Source organism: Phyllopteryx taeniolatus, chromosome 23, assembly GCF_024500385.1.
Source record: "Phyllopteryx taeniolatus isolate TA_2022b chromosome 23, UOR_Ptae_1.2, whole genome shotgun sequence".
Lineage (NCBI taxonomy): Eukaryota > Metazoa > Chordata > Actinopteri > Syngnathiformes > Syngnathidae > Phyllopteryx > Phyllopteryx taeniolatus.
Window position 1 is genome coordinate 5,742,222 of NC_084524.1, and position 11,716 is coordinate 5,753,937.

The window sequence follows — 11,716 nt, forward strand, 5'->3', positions numbered from 1 at the left end:
ATGCTCAACTCTGACAATGTCGGCGTGGTATGACTTTAATAATATGTTTGGCCATCCCACAACGTTGTAGACGGACCACCCTAAATGTTATAACCATAATAACGCAGCATTTTTAATCGACACTTTCACAGCGGTATGACGAAAACAAAACGTTAATTTTGAATCACTTTTAACACATGCGTCCGTCCCACAAGGTTGTCGTCGGACCACCTGCAACATTACGACAACACATTAAGTTTATTTGGATTTTTGCACCGTTTGGCTTGTCAGTGATCTAAATTTAATATTCCGTTTATTTTTCAATCACATTGAATACATTTGTCCGTCCCACAACGTTGTAGTCGGACCACCCACAACATTACAACGGTGGTAATAATGCACTGTTTCGATTGGCTCATTCTTTACCGTGGTATTAATTTTCTTAATCGGTTCATTTTCAAACACATTTCTGAATGCATTTGTCCCACAACATTGGAGTTGGACCACTCGCAACAATTTAACAATCAGTTTATTCTCAATCCTATTTAATACATCGGCCTGCCCCCCAATTTTGTAATAGGAGCTGGTGTTTCAAAGGCGAACTCAACAGTCACTGTCCAAAATCCTGTGGAACGACACGCTGCTTCACAAACAACTAAGCTCCTTTAATAAGGCCCGGCTTTGCCCAAGACGGTATTTCCTCCACAAGTGCTAAAATGCCCTCCAGTTGGCAAACGTTTGCTGTGAGGCTTGTGTGCAGTGACCCGGTTTCCAAGCATCCCGTGTGTAATTTATTTTATTTATTATTTATTTAACACTCCCGAACTAACTGCTAGAAGTAGCCAAAAATACCTGACTGACTGATGAACTGTGATTCCAAAAAGGATGGACTTTATTGTTTGTATGGTTTGCTCATGATGTTCTACTTGAATGTGCTGCTACACTCTTTGAACCGCCAGAGGTTTCCCGACCTCTGGGGTCGGTGACCCTAAATGGGCCGCGGATCAATTTTTATGAGGTCGTAATAAATAAATCACATTTAAAATCTTCAGCTCGTGTTCATGTTGACATTTTGAAAGCCAGGCACTTTTTTGCAAGAATAAAAACTATGTGATAAAAACTGATAAAAAAATAAATAAAAAAAACCCAATGTATTCATACAAGTCGTCATATTTTGGTGAGGGAAAAAAGTTGTAATATGAATATGAAGTCATAGTATTACAAAATACATTTGTATTTAAAACAAAGTTTATAGTACAATAATTTAGTATTCTGTAATTTGTTTTTTGAAAAATGAAGTTTATTTTTCTTACAAAAAGTCATGTCACAAGAATAATTTCAAGTAAAAGCAAGTCATATGAGACACATTTGATGTTTTTCAAGGGGAAAAGTAATTAAGTGAATAAATTCCGATTTTTGAGGGGGGAAAAAGTCATGTTAAGAGAATCTATCCATCCATTTTCTAAGCCGTTTATCCTCACAAGGGTCACGAGAGTGCTGGAGCCTATCCCAGCTATCCTGCTACAAAAATAAAAAAAGTAATTTGAATTTATTCAATATATATATATATTTTTACAAAACCGCAATTATATTTAATAATAACAATAAAAACAATAAAATTACAAGTGTTTTCAGATTGATATGAGTATGTGTGTGTTGCGAAAGTGCAATTTAAAAAAAAATTTTAACAACACGGACCCTCGAAAGGATGTTGTGCGCATGTGCAGTGAGCCGGGCCCCCACCAGGAGGGAAGGCACTGGCTGGCAGTCCTAATGGCGGAAAATGTACGCTCGCCTTTCGACTACCGGGAGCCACCGACGCTCGACAGCGACGGGGACGGCAGCAAACCGCCGCCGCCGCGGGGGTGAGTGGCCTCTGTCGGCCCCGCTTTGGACCCTTTTTGTCCCATCCTCCCGCCTCATATTTACCAGGCTTTGTTAGCTTGACTCTATCTCGACTCGAGGCAGAAGCCCCCCCCCCCCCCCCCCCCCCCCCCCCCCCCCAACACACACTCATGTGGGATTATTCTGAGAAAACCTCGCATTTAATGTATTTTGTGTCCATTTGTGAGTTGCGGCGGTGTAGTCATGTTCGCAGCCGTAGCTCTCTGCCTCTATTCGGTTACAGTGCCCCCCACCCGGCCCAGTTAGTCTTGATGTTTTGACGCGACGGGGAAGCTAATTGGTTAGCGGCGGCGTTAGCATCGACAGCACCGTGGGGAACATCAACTGGGCTACTGTGGATTCAGGCTGATCGCGGATCAGCTGCTCTCTGGGCTGAACCCTTGATCATCTTTATCATCATATTAGCAATTCATGAATGAATACATCCAAAACTCATGGATAAATCATGTCGAAAATGTGGTGAATTCATGAATCTGTCTGAGCCCCTTTTAACCCTCCTTGGGGGTCAGACCCCCATTCAGTGTTATGTTGCTGGCCAAAATGACCCTAGTGGTTATTTGTATGAAATTTGTTCAGTTCGATTAATGAGAGTTTTTGGTATTTATCTATATATCTATTTATTTGTATCTCTTTTATATGTATATATGTATGTGTGTGTGTACCTATATATACATAGGAGATTGAAGTCACATTTTTTTGAGAAAAAAAGATATACAATTAGAATTCTTTGTCATCATATTCTGAGAAGTGAATTTTCCAAGGAAAATCTTATATTGAAAAATAAAGTTGGAATGGTCAGACTTAATTTTTCTTCTTTAGAGAGAAAAAGTCATTACAAGAATAGTTTTGACTCATCATATGACAATAAAGGTAAATTTTTGTCAAAGGAAAAAGTTGTTATATAATGACAAAGTAGGGAAAAAAAGAATAAAATAAAGATGTTTTCCTTAGGAAAATAATGGCAAGATTAAAGTTACAATATTTTTTCCCGCAAAAAGGTTTAATGTAAAGCGAATAAAGTTGTATAGTTTCAAGAACAAATGGTCATATTACAAATTATTTTCAAGCTTAAAGATGTTTTAAATGTATTACAAGAGTGGACATATATTTAATATATATAATATTTAAGTTCTTAAGGACAATCTTTTTTTCCCAATGCAAAGTTGTAAAAAAATGTCAGATTTGTTTTCAAAGAAAACTTTGTAATATCATGAGATGAAAGTCGTTCGAGAAAGATAGTCACTGTACAAGCATAAAATGTTTATGTATTTTATTCTTTTTTATTTTAGAAAAGAGTTTGAAAATTACAAGAATTAAGTTGTTGTTTTTGAGAAAAATCAGATTTTGTCCAAGAACATTTTTGTATATAATCACAAAAACGTCATATTTTACATAATGAGTAAAATGTTGTATATTTTGGAGAACTTTACATCTCTCTTTGTTTTTCCAGTCGCATGTGCGGCAGAAAGCGTAAGGGGACGCCGGTGAAGGTATGCGACCGAGCATATGTCACGGAAGATGAGGAGGAGAGCATGTCTGAGCACAGCTACAGCCCTGGTCAGTACCCACACAACACCCTTCTCGTCTATATTCGTTCCCTCCGGGATGTTGCCATAGATCGCCACAAGTCCCGCAAATGCAGAATGATACGCGAGATTGCAATTTCATCCCGTCATTCGGCAGGTTCCACAAAATCTTTCAAAAGAAGAGGTCAAGTGTGCTTGCTTCCACCACCACATATTTGTCTTATGTTTGTGGTGTTGTTTTTTTATGGCAATTACAAAGAGCATCAACTATCTTTCGATTTTTGCGATTTGCAGTTGGGCTCGTGTTGATATTGCTGGAGTTATAAACCTTTCAACAACTTAGATTTGGATAAAATGTATTATACTGCCTCCCAGTGGCCGAGGTGTGCACACCAGACGGAGCCACACAAGGTCCATTGAAATAAAGCATGTTGCAAAATTAATCAGTTACATTTAAATGTTACTACTGTATGTTTTCATACAACTGTAGACATGCTATTTTTTTCGATTTAAAACACGTTAAATTGGTGTTTTTAGGGTGGTTGGACCGGATTAATGACAAGTTAAATTTACAAGTCAAGGTGCAGCTGTATATTCAAACGCACCATTCATTCTGTCGTAAATAATTTATGAAATCATTATTTTGTGTCTGGGATGTATTTGGCATTATTAATGGTGCTGTCCATCCAGGTGACGGCCAATACCCAGAGGGCGCCGAGGATGGCCTCCCTCCCCCTGGGAGTCCCTACTACCTGGCAGATCCTGCTCAGCTCTGGTAAGGATGGACCCGTTACCATGGTAACTACGCAGACTCCGCCTCCCCATTCCCGAGGTCTATCGAATACTCACGGCTCCGTTTTTTGTTTTGTTTCGCCAGCGTGCCGGAGCTGGGCGAAGAAGGGGCAGGCGGCGTCCGAGGACCCGTGCTCTTTCACCCGCCGCCCAATTGCAGGATTCGCGAGGTGCACTGCGGGACTCAGGTGCGGCTGGTCGTCATAGCGATCCGAGACATCGCCAAAGGGGAGGAGATCACGGTGGACTACAGCCTGACGGACTGGGGCGAAAACGCCATGGTAAGCGATATTGTTTCCAAACAATAGGCGGCCCCGGTGCCTATTGTTTCAGCCGAGTGACTGCTGAAAACGACCACAACAACTTGGGTTGGGGATCGCGCCTAATTGGAAAAAAGGCCCTTGCTGCCGTCTTATGGCTTGTGTAGGCAATGACAAACCTTTTTGTGTTGGTGTCAATTACCCACAGATTTTGCACGATTCGCAGCAGGACTCGGTTCTTCAACTTTGATCATGCTAAAGCTCGGCACTTGTTGTGTGTGCACCCACCAGGACGAGGAGGCCGGCCCCCACCCGCTGTCCCTCTCGGTTTCGGATTACCTCACTCCCTCCTGGTCACTTTCGCCCTCATCCTCGCCACTCACCCACTCCGAACCCAGCGATTCAGACCGGGAGGAGGACGAGGAGGAGGAAGAGGATGACGATGATGACGAGGAGGAGGAGGAAGAGGAAATGGAGGCGATGCGGGGCCGGATGCTTCGCCGGCGCAAGAAGCGCAATATCCCCGCCGTGGTCAGCGCCAAGAAAAAGGGCACGCCCGCCTCCTCCCGTGGGCCGGGGCGCCCCTGCTCGTCCTTCTCGGCGCCCCCTGGCAGGTCTAACCCGCAGCCGGTCAGCGCCCTGGCCCCCCCGACCACCAACATCAACAATAACATCAACATAAACATTGGCGGCTCCAGTGGCGCCCCGGTGAGCCGGCGCCAGCACTGTCTGTACTGCGGGCGCCACTATCGGTCTTTGTCGCGCCACCTGGAGAAGCATCACGCCAACCAGCCCGAGGTGCGCTCGGCCATGGAGCTGGCGCACCTCCGCACGCACTCCAATGGCAATCCCTCACACGCCTCCGCGGCTCACGGTCATTCCTTTGCGGTCCCGCAGCCTTCCGCCCCCGGACCGGCACCGCCGCCCTCGCTCTTCGCCAGGGGGCGCGAATCGCCAGGCACCCGCTCGGGCGCCGTTTCTTTCTCCCTCTCCCTGTCGCCGCCCGCTCAGAAGAAGGCGGGGTCCGGCTCGCCGTTGCCGACCGCCAAGCGCGTCGCCCCTCCGACGGCGCCCCGGGTTAAGAGCCCCGCACCTCCTCCGCCGTCTCCCCCGAGGAGAGGTCGCAGGATGAAGAGGGAGAAGCTTGAAGAGCAGCAAAAGGTGGAGGTAGAGCGGGTCCAAGAGGATCTTGCTCCACCTCCAACGCCGGAGCCGGACATCGATCTAGAAGAAGATCTCGATCTGAGTGCGGATGGAGACGGCGACGCACCGGAGGAGAAGAACGGAGAGACCACCAGGTTAGATTCTGAATCATTTGAGACTTGTATAAATACATTTTATTACAATAAACCCCTAGAGAGACCGAATCCCTCTAAAAAATAGTGGTAAAAAAGGAAAATATAGGCCATTGTGGTGATTTTGACTCGCCTGTACAATATTTTAAAGTTTTAACTGTAGCTATACAACCGACTGTGACCCCCAAACACCCGTCAGTATATCAAACTCTTAAAAACGTACCCTTAAAAATAAATGACGTTGCGATGAACCAGAAGTGTGCACGTATTTTTTTTTGAGGCAAAGACTCCTTAACTTCCACGAATCACAACAACGTTCCTGTTAGTCGAGATGCCTCAAGTGTTTAAACTCAGTGTTCAAATAAAGCACATTAAACTAAAAGTTTGTCTCACGGACGTTTTTAGTTCGATGCTAATGTACAATACGAAACGCCATAGACGAGCTAGTAGAAATTAGCATGGTAATTCTAAACCATAAGTCAACTGCGACTTTAACACACACATACTGTAAAAACCATAAAAACAAATGGTTAAGATTATGTCGTCAACAAACTGGGATACTGTAGGGGGAACATTGTTTTCAGGTGTCATTTCAGCAAGTGTTCTTCTTCCAGGTCACGCCGGCACCACATGTCTCCACTGCTGTCGTCGCTGTCCTCGTTGGTGGTGTACCTCCGCCAGCAGCAGCACGCCGCCTTCCTGTCGCTGGGCCGCTCCCGCTCCGCCGAGGCCTGGCGCCAGCTCTGCCACGCCAGCCTCTCGCTGCTCATCCTCTTCAACCGCCAGCGCGAGTGCGAGGTGGCCAAGCTTACCATCCAGGACTACCGCAAGCGCGCCGCTCCGCAGGAGAGCTCCTGCGGCGGCTCCCCTTCCGGCACCGAGGCCCTCCTGTCGCCCTTTGAGCGCAGGGTCCTCTGCCACCTCCCGAGGGCTGGTGTCATGGGAAAGCGCGGACGCGTCCAACCTATCATTCTGCCGCCCAACTGCGAGTCTTGCCTCGACCTTCTCCTTCAAACCAGCGCCGACGTGGGCGTGGACCCGGAGAGCCCCTACATCTTCTCCCGCCCCTATCATTCCCCCGCGACCCCGCTCCGCGGCACGGACCTCCTCAGGAACCTGGCGCGGGCGAGCGGCGTCAAGAACCCCGGCGCGATCACGGGGACGCGGGTCCGCCGGCAGGTGGCCATTCTCACGCAGCTCCTGTTTCTGGAGGAGGGCCAGGCTCCGGGCTGCGCCACCAAGCGCCTGGAGAACTTCTTGGAGACCGAGTACCACGTGACGCAGAACTGCTCCTCCATCGCACGGGACGCCTCCCTGATGGGGCGGGTGGGGCGTGTGGTTCTGTACGGCGAGAAGGAGGGCGTGCTGTTCCGCGGGATGAGCCTGCAGCACATCTGTCTGGAGTTGGACGGTAAGATTCAACTTGAACAGAGGTGACTGGACTCTTCTTGGTTGTTGAAGATGTTTCACCTTGAGTCCTAAAGTTTAGGTTTGGATTCCCCCTATTTATGTCTAGCGGGTGTGTCACATGGGAGTTGTTGGTCTACATTCTAATTGTTAAATTCAATTGTGTTCATTTGTTCCCAGAAATCTATTCAATTAGGCTACGACATCGTGGCGCAGAGGTAAAGTGTACGGTCTCCAACCGGCGGGTCACCGGTTCATATCCCACATGTCGTCGCTGTGTCCCTGGGCAAGACACTTAACCCACAGTGCCCGTGAATTAATGCAGGTGGATGTTTGGTGGTGGTTGGAGGGGCCGTAGGCGCAGAATGGCAGCCACGCTTCCGTCAGGGCAGCTGTAGCGAGCTAGGTTATCACCACTAGGTGTGACTGTGGAGTTAATGAATAATGTATGCAATTGTAAAACATCTTTGAGTGTCTAGAAAAGCGCTATATAAGTGTAATGCATTATCACGATTTATTATTAATTAACCTTTTATTGACTTTCTATCAAAAAACAAAACAAAATTTTTTTGGGGCATATTCAGTGTGTGCAAGTACTTAGTCTTTCATTTCAAAGAAAAATGTACAGGTACTCAAATAAAATTAATACTCTCTTCAAAATACCCAGATGAACAAAAAACTATTTTCCATATTCAGTATAAATTAGACATTTAATATCAATCTTGGCACATATGTATACTTAGTCACATTTGGTTTATCTCCTATAAACTATGTAGATATATGGTTGCCCATTGTTGAGCTTTCTTGTGTTCACCATTTATTGGTGAGAGCCTTTTTGCTGGGGATCAACAAAAAGGCTGACTAGTTGTTTGTCTCTTTTTGACTAGTTCCGAGGGATATATGTTAGATTTTTTAATATATTTTTTTAAATCCAATCAGATTTCAGCCTCTACGTGTTGCCGTGTCAATCTAACCTGCCCAGGGCCTTCACGATCAGTTGTGTTGGCCCATCGAACTTCAAATATATTAGCATTATTTAACCAATCAGATTTGATGCCAGAGGGCTGGCATCAGCATTTTTGCGTCCTCCAGAGCTAGCAAAACACGATCTGTAGTAAGCCGCAGACATTAGTACATTTATTTAATAATCAGTATCTCCCCTCAGTAGGATGTATTGAGGGACAACAACTGTCCACCCCTAAACCTTTTGAATAAATTTTTTTTTTTTGATTGAAGGTAAAGTGATTACCATGACCCGGATGATTGACCATCTAGACAGACTACGAGACATGCTCTTCACATCTTTTTGTGTCCCGCAGTGATGTCCGGCAACTCTGTCGACTCCTTCTCAGAAGGCTCTGAGGCGGAGGACGTGAAGGAAGAGGTGCCGGAGAAGGTGGAGGTAATCGTGAAGAAGAAAGGACCGGGCAGACCCCCGAAGAGGAAGAGGGCGCCGACTCCTTCGGCAGTCAGCCCGTCGGTCGCCAGCGCCCCGAAAAGGAGGTCACTCCCGCCCAAATCAGGTTACTCTCGATTTGCTTTGTGTCACCGTGAGCTCCGTTTCTGGTTCTACCGTAGTATCGTGTCATATGTCATGTGTATCTTTTGTTTCGTTTTTTTGTCTTATACATTTCTAGATGTTTCTTCATTTAGTACTCTATGAATGCCAGTTTATTTCTTCCTGCGAATGTGTACAAAATTTTTCAACTTCTCAATTTTTCAAAAAAATGTTTGTAGATAAAAAAAAATAAAAAATCATTTTGTCCCCTTTTTTAAAAAAAAAAAAAAAAAAAGTATTACCCAGTGGGTTTCATCATGATTTTTCATCGGCAATGTGTAAAAAAATGTTTTGTAAATTTTTCAATTTGTTTATTACATTTTTTAAAAACTGTTTCCTTTTCCTCTTTGTATTAATTGTATTTATTACGCGATGGAAATTTTAACAGAAATCTTTTTTCTTTTGTATTTAATTTTTCTACATTTTAAAACAAAGTTGTTCTTCCTTTTTCACTTTTTAAAAATTAATTACTCAGCGGGTGTGAGTTTATTTTTAAGGAAAATAAACAGTTTATTATTTTTAAGGAAAATAAACAGACGGAGATAAAATTGACAACTATTCAGAGTTGACATTTTTTATTTGTAAATTTTTCTAAACTTCTTTACATTTTCATAGACAAAAAAATAAATGAGCACGGACATTTTAATATATGTAATTTTATTTTATTAAAATGTTTTTACATTTTATAAACAAACCTTTTTTATTATTGAAAAACAAATTACTCTTTCAATGTCCGCTCATTTTTACATGGGCACTTTTAAAAAATATTTGTCCAAATCCATTTTATTTAATTTTAAAAAAATGTTTTTTTTTTTGTTGTAAATTTAAAAAAAAAATAATAAAAATGTTACTTTGTTGTTTTTCCTCCACATCCACCCCAATGTGTTTGCCTCCCACAGGAAAACGCGGCGTGCTGAAGCGTCCCTGGTCAGAGGCGGAGCGCGTCGCCGTGGAGACGCACCTCAAGCGCAATCTGGCCGAGCTGCGCGTGCCCGCCAAGGCAGACTGCGAGCGCTGCCTGGAGCTCTGCCCGCTGCTCGTCAGCAACCAGCGCGACTGGCGTGCCATCAAATTCTACGTGCACAACCGCATACAGCTGCTGAAAAAGCAGGGCCGGCGGGAAAGTGCCGCCATGGCCGCCGCTGCCACCGCCGCTGTCTGTTGAGCCGGGACGAAGGCGGTGGGTGAGGTAGGAACCACCAGCAAACCCTATTTTGTGTAATATAAAGGTGCCCTACCCTGTTCCATGGGCATAATAATCATACATGGAGGATGGAAGGACTTCATTCCAGGTTAAATGGCCTCATTTGGGGATCGGGGGGGCCGGCGTTTATCGTCACACTTTTCCTCTTTTACCATCAGTGGCACCCTTTGTCACATACACGAAAAAAAGCCAAAGAAAAAAAGTGGCGTTTGACTTTAGGGTATTGGGGAGGGGGGGGCATGAATCGTGTGCGGCGTGGACAAATTGCACATGTAGTAGCATAACATGGGAGCCATTTGGATGACCAAACATGAATGTGTAAAGCTCGTCGTTCGGGCCTTTTCAAAGCAGCGCTTCTCAAAAAGGGTCCCCGGACACGCGGGGGTCCGTCAGGCGTAGCTTGAGGGGCCGCAAAATTGCAATTAAATTGCCGTATCATTTAAAAAAGTGTATTACCTACATATGGGGGATCAGTGACAAAGTTTTTTTTTTTTTTTTTTTTTCCGTAATAATAAAAAAAAAGTATTATGAGAACAAAGCTGTATTTAATTCACTAGTTAAAATAGGAATTTCTGCTCTTGGTAAACTTAGACTTTTAATATCTCATTATGGCTACATCTTTTTGCAGCTTTTCAGACTGACCAAGTTCCATCTTTGTTGTAAAGATTACGGCTTTTTTTTCCCTGAAAAATATCACTTTATTTTCAGTATAAAACACAAATTCCAATTTTATTTCCGTAAAATAGACAACTTTTTGGACACATTTCCACCCTGTAGGGGGCCCTGGACCTATAAAGTTTGAGAACGTCTGCTTTAAAGCAGTGTTTCCCAACCTTTATCAAGTATGGTCACATTTTGCACGAAAATCTGACAGCACACCACCAAATGAAAAACGTCACATTGAGTATATATTCTAATAATGACCATTCATAATTCTGTTTTCTGAGTGGTTAATTTAATTTGGCCTTCTGAAGAGCATTTCAATTTTCTACCCAACACAATATGTTGCTGACATAGGTGAACAAAGTCACATTGTAAATGATATTTTTTGGGCCAATTAAGTGAAATTGGATCATTTCCCGCGGCACATTGGTTGGGAATCACTGCTTTAAAGGCCCGCACATGGACTGCGTGTCTCATTTTTGTGTACAGTGTGTGTTTATGTATTATTATTATTATTAAAAAAAACAAAAAACTATTTAACCATGACACAAGTGTGACGTGGTGGTGGCATACCTCTACAGAGGCTACTGATATTCATCTGAAAAATATTGTAATTATTCTACAGTTGTGGTCTTTGTCTTCTGTACATACTTCACTGTACATACTATCTGTATTAAAGTCAATGACTGTTTTTTTTTTGTTTTTTTTAACTGGATTTTGATGTGAGTTTTTGGGTACAGTTTCACAATATTTCAGGGAGGAAGGTCTGAATTGTTGTGCTCGATATTCCCCGTGATTAAAGGAATCACCTTTGTTGTGTTTTTCTCAATCTGTTACAATTTGGATTCTTTTCTAAATGCTTGAAATGCATAAAATGTTTCCACAGATAATTGTTTTAATATTCGAATTGTTTTTTTCCAAGGCTCCTACAGAGGGAAACCCCCAAAACATTGTATTACATTGACACTCATGACATGTATTCATCACTGTTTCATCTCGTAAATGCTCAAAATGTCCTCCAACTTTGCAAAATTCCTCAAACTTTTCCGGGGGGAAAAAAGCTTCCCAGGTGAATACTTTTAATTTACAGCAGTACCAAGCAAGGGTGCAGGGTTGTAATAAAGGTT

At 43.6% G+C, this 11,716-nt stretch overlaps 1 protein-coding gene across 3 annotated transcripts; it reads left to right on the forward strand.

The window, feature by feature from the left end:
- Positions 1 to 1,671: 1,671 nt before the first annotated feature.
- Positions 1,672 to 11,418, forward strand: LOC133472859 (uncharacterized). Of its 3 annotated transcripts, none has more exons than XM_061764329.1 (8): positions 1,672 to 1,844; positions 3,335 to 3,441; positions 4,101 to 4,208; positions 4,288 to 4,483; positions 4,671 to 5,760; positions 6,372 to 7,168; positions 8,484 to 8,687; positions 9,622 to 11,418. In XM_061764329.1, exons 2-8 carry the CDS (start codon positions 3,391 to 3,393, stop codon positions 9,885 to 9,887), a joined length of 2,712 nt encoding a protein of 903 aa, XP_061620313.1. In that variant the 5' UTR covers positions 1,672 to 1,844; positions 3,335 to 3,390; the 3' UTR covers positions 9,888 to 11,418. The 3 variants fall into 3 exon arrangements, with proteins under 3 accessions (XP_061620313.1, XP_061620312.1, XP_061620314.1); XM_061764328.1 differs by having other exon boundaries at positions 1,680 to 1,844; positions 4,101 to 4,185; positions 4,754 to 5,760; XM_061764330.1 differs by having other exon boundaries at positions 1,681 to 1,844; positions 4,754 to 5,760.
- Positions 11,419 to 11,716: the final 298 nt, after the last annotated feature.